Raw genomic sequence first — 14,634 nt, forward strand, 5'->3', positions numbered from 1 at the left:
ATGACAAAGCTGGCCATTGTCTCAGAAGGACCCAGACAAGTGTCCTTGAAACAGGAAGGGCCTGGGGAGACTGTACCCCACCCACTCCCATCAGAACAGAATCTAGGTCAGTTTGCCAGAAAAGTCCTTCTCATCAGCCAGTTCTTGAAGGCAAGAATTCCAGAAGCAAAAGTGCAGATGAATGGGGTAAAGTGCCATGGTGGACAGAAAGGGGCTCAGAGGTTATGTTTCAAATGCCACAGTGTCCCCTGCCTCCAGTTTTCACAAGCTGGACTAACCATGGACCGCCTCCCTCCTCAGTCTCCTGGGATTTCTTATCTAGTCTTATCTGGACCACTTTTCTTCTTAATCATCTGCCCCCAGGTTCTGATTCAAAACACAGGTTTGAGATACCAGTCCAGAGCTAATCAGACTTTCCAGTTCATTTCTATTCAGGACTGACCTAGACAAGGCCCTTCCCTGGTCTTTAAATTTTTTCATTTCATTAAATTCAGTGATTTATCCTCTGTTATACCCATGGCCCACTCACTCCCTTCCCCATTGCCAGCGTGTTAGCAGGTCTGTCTACTGGCCCAGGGCACCTGGATTTGGAACATGTGAGAAAGGCTTTGTGCCTTCAATCTCATCACATTTCCCTTTTCCCTTGTCTGTGTCTTCCAGTTCATCCACGCCACCTGCAGTGACGCTGAACATCCTGGCCCCATGCACCTTGGAGGATTTCTGGGAGTCATGTACCCAGGAGAGAGCTTGCCAAGTGTCAGCGGCGCTCTCTCCTCACGCCCTAGCCCACGCTCATTCTTCCAGACCCGACTTTCCAATGTCTGGTTCCGGCCCACTGCCCCAGCCAGCTGTGTCTTCCAAACGTTCAGAACCTCAGCCAACTGGCCACTCGCCTCTGGCCTTACCATTCCCTTGATCACTTCCCTTTCCTTCTGGAGTGCTGCCTCCCCTTCTGCCCCTTATGGGGGTTTGGCCAAAGCCTTTGTCAGCTTCCCTCACACCATCCGCATCCTGCAGTTGTCTTCCTGGGGTGGTGAATGTGAGATGCTAAGGGCAAGGGTGATATTCACTTTATTTGTTATATGGTATGTGAAGAGTCGTGTGTGACCTTCAGGTACTAGCTCAGGACCACACACCGAAAAAACCAAATAAATGGGACTTTTCTGGATGGCCTTATAGGTGGGGGCTGCTGGGAGTGAATTTGCCTGCTCCACAGAGAGGCCCCAAATTGTCCTGCCCAAGTGGTCCTAGGTGTAGGTCCCTAGCCCTGTGGACCTCTGATAGCTACCACAGTGGATCTTCAGGAGACACATGGACATACCTCAGTCCCAGGTCATGCAGGAATGGTAGTGGCTGATGGGTAGAGAGAGGAGAGCCTCAGCCCGTTGGGACACCCTCAGCAGCCTTTGGCAGCTTCCCCATACCAGCCCCTCCTTGTCAGCTCACCCTGGCCAGGCTCTGGTCTGGCGTTCGAGGTCCACATAATTATGACACATTCTCTCTGCCTACTCATGTGTCCCTGTTCTCTCCACAGTGCCCATCCCGCCTAGCCCCACCATACCCATCCTCACCAGTATGCCTTTGTTCAGATAACTGACAATGGCGAGACTAACACCTGGTTGTGTTGAGTGTGGGTCCTGTACTACACCGATGTTACTCATTTTACTGTCACAGCAGCATTCTGAGACAAGTACTACTCTTAACCCCATTTACAGATGAGGACACAGAGGCTCAGAGAGGCTAGGAAATATGTTAAGGGCAGCAGATAGGAAGAATGGAACAGTCTTGACTTCCTTCTCTTCTCTGTTCCACCAAACATTCGATCTATTCTTCCAAGTCTAGCTCAAATAGCTATGAAAACTTTCCTGGCTATTTCAGGCCAATGTCACATTTTAATAATAATAGCTAAAATCACTGCCTTCTTTTTTGAGGAAATGGCCCATGCTTTGCATTTCTTTCTTTCTTTTTAAATCAAGTATATTTGACATATAGCACTGTATGAATTTAAGCTGTACAACATGTTAATTTAACACATTTATATATTGTAATATGATTGCCATTGTAGCCATAATAAACACTTTTGTCATGTTACATAGTTATAGTCTCTTTTTAGCAGTTGGAGTAATTAATTTCTAGTCTCTTAGCAAGTTTGATGATTATATTGTAACACAATATTGTTGCCTGCATTCACTGTACCGTGCATTAGACCTCTAGGGCATTTTCACTGTTTATTGGGCATTTGTTTCCATAAACACATCATTCTTATTCCCCCACCCCCAAACATGGGCAAGAAACTGCGGGGTTTTATAAAACAAGGGAGTCACTGAGGAAGGGTAGGAGAAGGTTTTACTTCAGACTGTGCAAGAGCAAGGTAGCCTTTTGTGGTAAGCATCTTAGCTATTTCTGAGGACACAAAAGAATAGGAGATTTCTTAAATCTTCCTGTTTTTGGGCAACATGAGACTCATGAGCTATCTCACCCAGCCCCAGTCTCATGAATTTAAAGGTCATCCGAGGTAAGAAAAATAACCCCAAAATTGGAAATAAATCTGGAGGCTGAATGCACATCCTTTCAATGTATATTCTCCCAGAGTATTTATAATCCGTGGGTAAGCCTGTGAAACGATGACATCGGGAAGATCTGTCAGTCAGGAAGGCAGCCCTCCAACCTGGAGCCCTACGTCCTGGTCAACAGACTCCTCCACTCAGTCAGCACACCTCCACCTCTTTGAAGGAAATGTGTCTGAAATGGAAGCAAGAAGAACCTTGGAAAGGTAGGGAAGAGAAATTTCCAGGAGAGAGAAAGGCTCGTGTGGTTAGAACCCTTAACCTCTTCTCCTGTCTTGTGAAAATGAGTTGACTTTGGTGTTTGGGGCATTCCACATCTACAGGCAGGAAACGCCTGATGCCTTCCACCAGGGCTGTAGAAATATTTTAAAGAAATGCATTGAGATTGGTCAAAATGTGAAAAAAATGGGTCTGAAAGGAGGAACACAGAAAAACCTGGAAGAGAGAGCTCCATGCTAAATCATTGGCATAATTTTTAGGAGTTAAGAAAAGGCTTTCAAAAATAAAAATTATAACTCAGAGAGACAATATGACCCTCATCTAGGAAAGCAGGAAGGAGTGGTGGCCTCTCCTGGGAGCCAGTGTGGAGGAGGACCCTTGCTGGGCCAGAGCCATGCTCTTTTGCTGTCCCTCAGTCCACCCACTTTCTCCCTTCTGCTATGACAAAGGAAACTTGCTTCTATTTTCATAGATCCTTGGAGACCCCTCCTCAGCACACTGTTGTCTCCAGATTCTGGCAATTAAACTCCAAGGGAAGGGATCCTCCTGCAAAATTCTCTGCTTATCTCAGCTGCCTCCCAAAATAAACTCTCTCCCACAGGGAGTGAAGAGGAAGCCTGGGGAGTGAGGGTAATAGATCAAGTCCTTTGCTTAAGCTGATCTGTGTCCCAGTTTCTTCTTCTGTGAAAGAGAAGCAATGATGTTCACCACAAAATGTTCGTAGTGAAATTAAACTGAAAGACAATCTAAGGTCATCTCCCCATGGGAGGTCCTAAGAATCATAGTTACTATCAGTGCCGCTGCCCTCCATTCTCTCCAAGACAGAAACCAGTGGTTTCCTGTGAGTTAGTACAACTCCCCAGCCCCAATCCTATCTTCTCTTTCCTCTCTGCATGCAACAAAGATTATTTTCTTCCAGGAAAAGATAGGTTTATCACATATGTGTACAAAAGACTAGTACAGAGCTTAGATGGGTGGATACAACTAATACCAATGGTTCGAATAAAAATGTCTGAAATATGTTTTCAAATAACAGATCAAATTCTGCCATTTGTGTTCCAATCTGAATCCCCCATAGGGAAATAGTATAGTTAATTTTTCTGTTACAGGAACTAACATGATGAAAAGTAATTAATTTCCCTGAGGAGTGTGTATATACAGCACTTTCATGTGTATTTCCTACTTGCCAGATATTGTGAATACATCAATAAACAAGTCTTTACCTCTTTCTTTATGAATCTCAAAGACTTTGTACTTTATTCATTGAAGAATAGACTTGAAAGAATCTTTATAAAGTTCCCAGTTTTACAAGGTGAAAGGTGAGTGAACTCTAAAGAGAATTTTATAAGCTTATTTTCTGTCATCTGGAGAATTTTCACCTAAGACATTAGAGTGAGACATTATACAAATAAGAGACAAGTTCTATCTCTATATACACATAAGGAACATAGCACAATGCCCAGTACATGGCAGGCTCTGAATAAATAATAGATATTAGCGATAGAGTTATGAAGTTAAGCTCAGAGCATCCTTCAATGGTGGAAGGAATTCCACTTTTAAATAGCAAGTTATAGAAATCTCAGTGCTTACACAGTGCTTGAGTTTGTAAAGTCCTACATTTTGTTTAATGTATTTTACAGAAGAAACAGTTCAAAAGATTATATGGTTAAAAGCTGTATTTTTCACCAGAGATAGAGAGTACTGCTTTAGGGTTTAAAAAGACCTCTCTAAACCTTTAGATGTCATGATTCTCATTATTAGTGAGACTCACATAGTGATTATTTACCCAACATTACAGAGCCAAGAGGTTCCAGAGCCAGGCACAGGATGGCCTGGTCCTTCAGTGCTGGCTGCCAATCCTGCAACGGTCCAGCCCCTTCCTCAGGGCCCCCATCACCTCCCGGTTCCTCAAGCTATAAATGAGGGGATTGAGCATAGGGGTGAGAACTATGTAGAAGATGGAGACCACCTTGTCATGGCGTGGGGCCCGGTAACGCCTAGGTCTCAGGTAGATGAACATGGCTGTCCTATAGAAGAGAGAGACAGCTGTCAGGTGGGAGGAACAGGTGGTCAGAACCTTTCTACTGGCCTGAGCAGAGCGCATATGGAGTACAGCCCTCAGAATGCGAGAATAGGAGGCCACGATGATGGAGAAAGGAAGGAGCAGCATGAAGACACAGCAAGCAAAAAGCAGAGTGTCAAAAAGAGATGTGTCTTCACAAGCCAGTTTCAATAAAGCTGGCACCTCACAGAAGAAGTGGTCCACATTCCTTGAACCACAGTAGTGTAAACTCATGGCTGCCACCATCTGAATCAAACCATCTAGTATCCCAAAGGCCCAGGAACTTCCAGCAATCTGGAGACAGACTCTCTGATTCATGAGGCTGGGATAGTGAAGTGGGTGACTGATGGCCACATAGCGGTCATAAGCCATGAGTCCCAGCAAGAGCCCTTCAGATCCTACAAGAGAGACAAAAAAGCCAATTTGTATGCCACAGCCCACAAAGAGATGAACTTTGTGCCAGACAGGAAGTTGACTGCCATCTTTGGCACAATGTCACAGACCAACATGAGGTCCATGAGAGAGAGTTGACTGAGGAAGAAGTACATGGGTGTATGAAGTCGAGGATCTGTGAAGATAGGAAGATGAGGAGGCCATTCCCGCAGAGCGCCACTGTGAAGACCCCCGTAACTGCAGAGAAGAGGACAAGGTCAGTCAGACTGTGGGAAAAGATGCCCAAGAGGATGAAGCCATCTGTGGATGATCGGTTCAGCCACATCTCCATGGCTTTGTTGTTGTTCCTGGTCACCCGAGAAAGTGGACAAAGAGTATTGGATTGATTGTTATTTCTTTATTGACCTCTGCATTGCACATCTTTGGCCAGCTATTTTCTTTGTCACTCACGAGGCCTCAACAACATAAGCTTTGGGACACAGAATGCAGCACTGCTTTATCTCCCAACACACCAACAGGAGCCATTTTAGCTCATAGAATTAAATCACGTATCCGTATTGGTATGTATTGGTGCCAGAAAGAGTATAAATTGACTTATTTTATCCATCCTAGGATCTTTGGACAATCTGCTTCAACAGCCAAAGTCTTGGGTCTGCTATATGGTACTGAGTCTTTGATTTGAGACCTCATGGACTTGGCAAACTATCTTTAACTGGGCTTGGATCATTTAATTTCAAAGAGATAATTTGTGTTATTATATGTGTTATATGTGTTGTAAAAAGGGAAGAGAGTGAAGCAAAAATTGGTCTTTAGTCTGTATATTGTGTTTATGTTCTGAGAGTGTTATCATGCTGTCTACTCTGCTATATTTATAATACAGATAAAGAATATGTTCTTTAGTGTCTTACATGAGAAGGAAGAATTTCAGCTGGGTGCCACTGTTGTCAATTATATTGGGGTTGACAGGAAAGTCACAGGGTCAATCAGCAGAAGCAATGACAACTAGTGGCCTCAAACTCTTAAGAACAGTGAGGTTTTCAGCTATGCTGAGACTTTTCAAATGACTCCAGGATCAGGGCTTCAGTATAATTGGGCTGAAATCACATACAACTAATACTTGCTTACTAAGTTACCTTTAGCAGAAATCAAAAGCCTTTTAAAATAAAATCCTTCTAACTGATAACTTGCCCCTGGTGTTCTGAACCATTTACTCTCCGCCTTACAAAAGTTCCAATTAATTCATTTGGAGCATGTCAATGAAAATAATTTTCTTTGACCTTTGGTCAAAAATTTTTTTTCTAAATATCTTCTTATGGAATAGAACAGGAGACACGGACAGATTTTACCTGGATAAAAGCCAAATGAAGAAATCAAAGCTATGTATGCTAAAAAAAAGACAAAATTCCTTTGATAGTCACAATATCTGAACCCAAGGCAAATAAAAGAATAAATAATTATAAGCAACCAAGTGGAAGCATTACAATCTTCTGACCACAACTCCTTTATTGTTATGCTCATGCTAGTCTTCACCATCAAAGGCATTTCCAGTTTTATTTTTTTAAGTGTGCATTTGATAAGTTTTTAAAAAATTTATTTATTTTAATTAGTTTCAAGTATACAGTACATTGGTTAGACATCTATATAGTTCATAAAACAATCCCCCCAATTGCTCCCTCCCTTCCCTGATCCTCCACCTAACCAACGTATTAATGCTAACTGCATTCCCTATGCCATGCTCTCCATCTCCGTGACCATCCATCAGCTACTAATTTGTACTTCTTTAACCCTTCACTCTATTCTCCCAGGCCCCCAACCCCACTCTCCTCTGTCCATCACCAAATTGTCTACTATATTTGTGAGTCCGTTTTCGATTAGTTTGTTCTTTTTGTTCCGTAGATTCCACATATAAGTGAAATCACATGGTATTTATCTTTCTCTGTCTGACTTATTTCACTCAGCATAATAAAGATGTTCTCACTCTTGAGCGTGCAAGAGTTCCCTCCAGTAGCTTTCCAGATCTCTGGCCCCGCCCGGGTGATGGTCAAGAACCTCTGGGGCTGGAGTGTGGTGAATGAGAGGAGCCAGAGACAGAGGCCAAGAGGGCTGGTGACTTATGTGTCTGGAAAGAGCCTGGGAAGGGTCCTCACTGGGCTGGCAATGCAGATGTGGCAGGAAGATCTCGGCCAGGCCCTGTGGGACGGTCCCTCTTGGTGCACAGGACACCCAGCGATGGTCATCAGTGCACCAGCCAAATGGTTCTACCAGTTGGGGCGGGGGGGGGGCACACGAAATGTAAATAATTATATGTTTTTCTCTTGCTGCTTTTAATATTCTTTCTTTGTATTTAAACTTTGGCATTTTAATTATGATGTGTCTTGGTGTGGGCCTCTTTGGATCCCTGATTTTTGGAATCCTCTGAGCTTCCTGGGGTTTTATGTCCATTTCCTTCACCAGGTTAGGGAAGTTTTCCATCATTATTTCTTCAAACAGCTGTTCAACATCTTGATTTTCTTCATTATGCCGATCAGATGGATAATTGGACCCTTGATAATGTCCCATGTGCTCCTTAAATTATTTTTATAGTCTTGGCATCTTATCTCTTGCCATTCTGATTGAAGACCACCTGTTAAGATTAAGCAAGCAATCCACAGATGCTGTGCTTATAGTTGCCTCAAAAGGCCACACCAGAAACCGAGGCCAGCAGCCTTCAGTGTGAGTCTAGGCGCTGCTCAGCAAGGGGCACCTGACTCGCTGAGGATACACCTGGAAGTGGCTTGGGTGGGGCTGCGAGTTGGAGAAGGAGGGGTTTCAGGGAATCTTCTGGGCGGAGTGACCTCTGTTATCCAGTTTGATGATGCCTTGGCTATGATGGCTATGACGGCGCTGTGTCTTGCACACTGGGAGCGGGGAGGGCTCAACAGGGAACAGTGGAGACCAGTGGCACTTCTGTACAGAGCGAGTCTCACCTAGGCCCTCACTCCAACAATGTCTCCCTGTAAGTCCCTATTGCGCCCTGTGCGCAGCCGAATTGGCACTGGTGCTCAGAGTGAACAGGTTCATCACCTGAAAATCCACTTGCGGATGCGGCCCCTTTAAGAGACTTCTGCTGCTGCCGCAGCCTCCATTTCATTCAGCCGCTCTAGACTGGGCAGCCTCACGTCCTCGCCACATCCTACCTTCTGCCGTTGCAAGGTGATTTCTTGGATTTCTCCCTAGTTGTATGGTTTGTTCATCTAGATCCCAGGAGATTTTTCCTTGCAGCTTGCACCTTGTTTCTGTCACAACTTTGATTTGGTCGCCAGAGGAATGAACAGAGCCTCTATCATCTATGCCATTTTCTTCTCCTCCCTCCAGTTTTTTTAGGCTTCTCCCTACTCTCTCTCATCAGACCCCTTCTAATTTCACCTGCTCCTTTCTCTATCCAGGGCTGCATTATCAATCATTTTTATGGTTTTTAAGTAGCACAGCAGTGAAGAATTTCCCACTTAAATTTGTGTACCTAGCTACTGCTGTGTAACAAATAGCCCCCAAATTTAGCATCATAAAATAAAATAACAAACATTTATTATCTCGCAGTTTCCATGAGTGAGGAATGCAGGTGCAACTTAGTTGGATTCCTCTGGTCTAAAGTTTTTTATGTGGTTACAGTGAACTTGGCCAGTCTGCATTCTTCTCAAGGTTTGTCTGGAGGAGGTCTTGTTCCAAGATCATTTACTGGCTGTTGGTGGGCCTTTTCCCCTCTTCACAGGGCTGCCTCACTGCAGGGCAGTTGACTTCTCTCAGGGCGAGTGATTCAAGAGAGAAGGAGAGAAAAAGCACCCTACATGGAAGCCACAGTCTTATAACCTAATAATGGAAGTGACTTCCCATTTCTGCTGAATTATATTCTTTAGAAGTGAGTCATTCAGTCCAGCCCACAGTTACTGGGAGGGATCTCACAGGGCATGAATACCAGGAAATGGGGGTGAGTGGGGACCATCTTAGAGTCTGTTTACCACACTCTTCCATGTTTCATCTCAAATCCTGTTTGCTGATATAAATAAACTGGACACTCATTATTTTAATAAGCAATCTTGTCATATAAGAATGATAACGATTTGTTAAGTTGCCTAGAAAACAAAAAATCAAAGATGTTGAGCCTGTCAGCCTGTCTCTCAACTGTTGAGAAGAAGCAGGACTCTGTGCCTGGCCTAGTGATAGGCAATATAGAATAGTAAACATAAATTCAACTTTTGCATCCTACAGTAGTCACATTCATTTTTAATCTGACCTTACAGTTATTCTGCAATGAAGGTACAGTGAGATATTTTAATAAATAGAGGCTTTTTAACAGATGAGGAAATTGAGGCTATGAAGAGTTGGCTGGGTTGCCCAAGGTTACATGGTTAGTTAATATGGAACCAGGACTTGAGAAGGGAGCTTTAGAATCCAAGCTCTGGATATTTTACATTATATCAGGCTGTTTGGGGACAAAAATATCTTTAGAAGGTCAAGCTATTTTATTTTAGAGAAATTCTTAATTAGGTGCTCCCAATTCCATTTTATCCTGGCTCACCCAGGGGCCCTCTGATCAGTAATATGGACTTTAGAAAATTTGAAATTTTTTTGCTAAAGAGCCGTACAGGTTTCCTGTCAGATATAGTGCTCGTCATAGATGAGTACATGACCATGTTTGGTTATTCAGTTCCTGTCTTGTGAGTTGGTTAGTATAAATGGAATCCTCTAATCCTAGATGAAAATTACAATTACATTTCTCACCCTGAGAAACTCAGGGAAACATCTCAGGGTGATGATCATGAGGATGAAGTGGAGGAGCCAGAGAATCCATCTGCTTGCCTGTCTCTTTGAATGACACCGGAATCTGCATCGGATCCCAATACCCATCTCCAGCCACCACCGCAGCCTCAGCCTCAGCCACAAACTTCCCATTCCGCAGACTGTATACAGCTGCCTGTCTCTCTGACACCTCAAACACAAGGTGATCCCCCGTCTCCCACACCTCATTTGTTTCATCCTAGAATGTGCTGCCTTTAGTGCAGTTACAGTTCACAGCAGCCTCTGACTGGGTTCCCTGCTTCTCCACCAGCAGCAAGAGGGTTAAGCCATCATTTGAAATTCAAGGCAGATAGTGTCACTCTTGTGCTCAGCTATGCCACTGGTTCCTAACACATTCAGGGCAAGACCCAATCCTTGCAAGGCCCCCAATCCCCACATGACCCACCACTGTGGGTGCCCTTCACACATCCAATGCTTGGACATTGGCTCCTACCTCCCCCTCCCTCAGGGTGCTCAATACAGGAGCCTCTTCATTTTTTCCTGGAGCAGGATGGACACACTCTTACCTTAGGATCTTTACCCTTCCCTCTCAAGGGAGCGTCTCTTTTCCAGTTACCCACATGGCTCCCCCTCACTTCAGATCTTCTCCAGGTATCTCAAGAACATCTCTGCAAAGCTCCGTGTATGTGCGTATGTGTGTATACATATATACATATACAGAGAGAGAGAGTGATGGAAGGGAGAGACTGAATAAAGTCATACGTGATAAAGTGACATGCAGCTGTCCCCTCTAATTTCTGAGAGCCCAGAGCCTGGACCTTTAATTGTAGGAACCCTTGTTCTTGATCTGAATGTACTAAGGGTTCACCGCTGGGCCCCCTTTTTTTTTGAGGAATAGTAGTGATATTGTAAAAATTATCTTCAAGTGTTTACAAGAGAAAGGAATGTTCTTTGCAAATGCATGATAATCTCATCTAGGAGACATTTGTGAAGAATGTATTTAGTTTTCCTTATCTCACTGCAAAGACAAAACAAGGAGACTCCACAAAACATGCTCTCTGTGCAAAGACCTAAGGTAACTTCCAGATCCTAGACCAGGGAGGTGAGCTACTTGAGCTATGTCCCTAGAGCCAGGAGCATGGCTGACCTGTGCTGGAGAAATCATGCTCAGGTGTCCTTGCTGCCAATAACACCCAGATGTGATGTTGAGGAAGTTTTCTACAGAAACAAATTGCTGTTCCTAGAGCCTTCAATGCATTTTGACTGTATCAAGATTCAACCAAACAATGTAATAAATCAACTTGATTACCACTGAATGTCAGAGTGACTATCTAATGGATGGTAGGAAGTGGGGCCTGGCCAGGTATTCTGTGAACCTTGTACTCTGTTGATGTCCTATACCTTTATGTACTCGATAATTGATTATTCCTTGTTCCTTCAACAAATAGTGATTGAGTCCCACGGAAATAAATGAAGACTGGCCAAACGAGAAAAGCAAAGGCCATTTATTTAGAGCTTGCTCTAGCAGAGGAGTCAGCCACTGCCACCAGCATTTTGCCGGAGACTCAAAGGCGGGCAGAAAAGTGGGAAAGCTTTAGAGTGGGGAAAAAAGAAGCTTTAGGTGTGCCCTAATAGAGGCAGTTGGCATGGGGAAGCAGTGTGCATATTGGTATATATTTGGCTTTCTTTGGTTCATTCTAATTGGAATCAGGGAAAAAATTAAGGAAGCTGTCAATTATTAATATAGTCCTGGCCATTTGGGGCCTATTGCTCCAGAAGTTATTGTTTAGTTTCCTAGTTCATTACTAAAATGAGCACTCTGACTTCCTACAAGTCTGACATTGAGCGGGCTGGGTTCCTAAGCTGTTTGTTGTAGACAAGAGAGTTGGTTTCCTGGCAGATTGCTGCAGGGGGAGGGTGGAGTTCTATTTTCATACATAACCCTGCCATTGCCTGTATATTCAGTCTCTTAGCACCGATACATGTGACTATCCCACTGCTGATGGCATTTGTGAAAGAACTCCTAAGAGTTCTCATAACAAGAAAAAATATTTTTTTTTATTTCTTTTGTATATATATGAGACAATGGATGTTAACTAAATTTATTGCAGTAATTGTCTCACTACATATAGAAGTAAATCATGCTGTACACCTTCAGCTCACATATAGCCTATGGGTGGGGCACCGAAGGCATCTCCCACAACACTCAACTTAAATCAGCACTTCTCTCTTCTTCCTGACCATGCCGAGTGGCTTTTGTTGTTTGGGAATTTCGTTTCATTCTTTCTTAAACACAAAGTTATGGAATTTAAAAATATCTGTAGCTAATTATACTTCCAGATATATTTTAGCAATAACTGAGGTCCCTGCATCTCTGATTTATATTCTCTCGGTGTTCTATTTTTTCACACTGAAGCCCATCCTTCTGTGGAAATCTGTGGGCAATGAACACCCTCTCTGCTTCTATTTGTCTGAAAATGCCTATTTTTTTCCTTTTGAAATGCCAATGTGACTAAATTAAAACTTGCAGGTAAGTTTCTTTCCACAGATGCCACCTGCTCTCTTCTGCTCTTGACTGGCACGATGAGGAATCTGAGGAAGTTGACTGCCAACCATTTATTGTTAAGCCTTCTTTCTTTTCTGGTTGCTTTTCTGGTTGTCTCTTTATCCTTGATGGCTGCAGTTTCACTACAGTGGATTGGAGTGTGGCTTTATATTTATTTATTTATCCTGTCCAGAATTCAGAAAACATTTTGATTCTGAGAACTTGGGTTTTTCTTCAATTCGCAGGAATTTTCTCTCAAATGTCGATTCTACCCCTCCACTGCCTCCATTCCCCCTGTTAGAACTCTTATTGGGCTGATTAGAAGCCTATCATTTTATATTCTGGATTCTTAACCTGTTCTTTGTATTTTTGTAAACTGTGCCTTTCTGCTTAATTCGGAGAGTAACTAGGTACCAGCTTTCAATTTACCAATTTTCTCTTAAGCTGGCTCCTGTCTAGAGTTTATCCCAACTACTATTTATTAACATTTAATGCAGTATTTATCCTCCATGTTTTTCATTGGTTGTTTCCTGCTGTCATCATTCAGAGTTCATTTCTGACTATTTTTCTTTACTATTTTGTATTCTATTTTGGTAGGAGATCCATATTTACTTGTCCCTTCATATATCTTCAACATACTATTTTAAATTCTTTGTCTAATTCTTCTATAATATGAATTTCATCTTGGGTGAATTATAGTGTTGGCTCATGTTTGGTTGTTTGCTTGTTATTGGCTCCTTTAGGAAGGAAGATTTAAATTTTTCATTTTATTACTATCATTTTTGTCTCTCTCATACATGTGCCTTGCAAAAATGTGCACCCACCTCTCTACTCTGCTCAGTGGTTAATGATTACTTCTTTCCAGGCTTCTGGGTGCCACATCCTGAAGCAAGTTTTAACTGTGAGAAATCACAGTTGCTTCCCAGTGATGGTACAATGGCAGAGCTAGCTGGCTGGTCACCTGGAGAGCTGAGTGTCATCTTAGTGGCCATCATAGAGATGTTGGACACACGTTAATGCCCTTGTTCTGATGTCTGGGATTCTGCTATGCACAGGTTCCTCTCCCGTCCTTTGCCCTGCCCAGGACTTCGTGCTGTCCTGGGTTCCCAGGGCCTAAGTGTGAAGCCCATTCATGGTTGCTCCTCCAGTCCATACTCAACTGTCGCTTAATTTCCTTCCCAACTCAAACATAACCTCCATTTTGTGCAGCACTGGAGCCAAGTGACTTAAGTCGTGGGGCAAGTGTCCCACCTTCCCCCGTTCTCGCAAGATAGCTCTCTTTATTTTCACCTTCTGTCTGGGCCTGAGGGCATTTGAGTTTGCAACTCTTGCTTTAAACCTGTTTTAGGTGTCTCCACACACTTTTTCTGACCTCTCCCTGACATCACCCATGCATTAGGGCCCTTCTTGATGTCCACATCATACCTCCAGTACATACACATGATCATATTTAGCGAAGTCTACTTTAACTTACCATCATTCTTGAGATTCTGTCACAGATCAGGTTTCCTGGAATAAACTGCAATAGGGTTGAATGCAGGCGGTTTATTAGAGAGTGCACTCACAATTGAAACCTGTGGTGGCAGAAGGGAGTTAGGGAAACAAAACTGGATGCAGGGAGAAGTTGCCTGTGATTCTTCCTGCAAGGAGATCTGGAGCTGGGATGGCCATCAGAGTCAACCTGAAGCAAGATGGCCAGGCATTTACAACCTCCATTGATCATTCATGGGATTCAGGCAGCTCCTTTGGAACAAGGGAAGTTCCTCAGTCATGGGAAATTCCTGGAGAAGTACACAGTGGAGACCTGTCACCTACTGATTCTCCCAGCAGCTGTGGGATACAGGCTTCGTGCCTTTAATATTTTGTAACCCAATAGGCCCAGCTCTTATTTCCACATTGCCCACACTCAGCATGGACCTGATGAATTGAATCTATGTACTAATCTGATTAACTCTGGTCAGAGAATGACTTTTATTTTCAGTAGGGCACATTTATTTCTTTTCCAATCAAACCAAGTTGGCTAATCCAAGTTTCCAGCTCTGGAGCCCACATCTGCAGGCCCCAGTGCCAGC

General features: G+C 43.4%; 1 protein-coding gene across 1 annotated transcript; it reads right to left on the minus strand.

Annotated features, from left to right (window-relative positions):
• Positions 1-4,626: 4,626 nt before the first annotated feature.
• Positions 4,627-5,572, minus strand: LOC102888454 (olfactory receptor 56-like). The gene is given in 3 exon segments (XM_015598011.1): positions 4,627-5,294; positions 5,297-5,428; positions 5,431-5,572. Coding segments are annotated over 3 exon segments (942 nt in total).
• Positions 5,573-14,634: the final 9,062 nt, after the last annotated feature.

The sequence above is a fragment of the Pteropus alecto genome, unplaced genomic scaffold, assembly GCF_000325575.1.
Source record: "Pteropus alecto unplaced genomic scaffold, ASM32557v1 scaffold78, whole genome shotgun sequence".
NCBI lineage: Eukaryota > Metazoa > Chordata > Mammalia > Chiroptera > Pteropodidae > Pteropus > Pteropus alecto.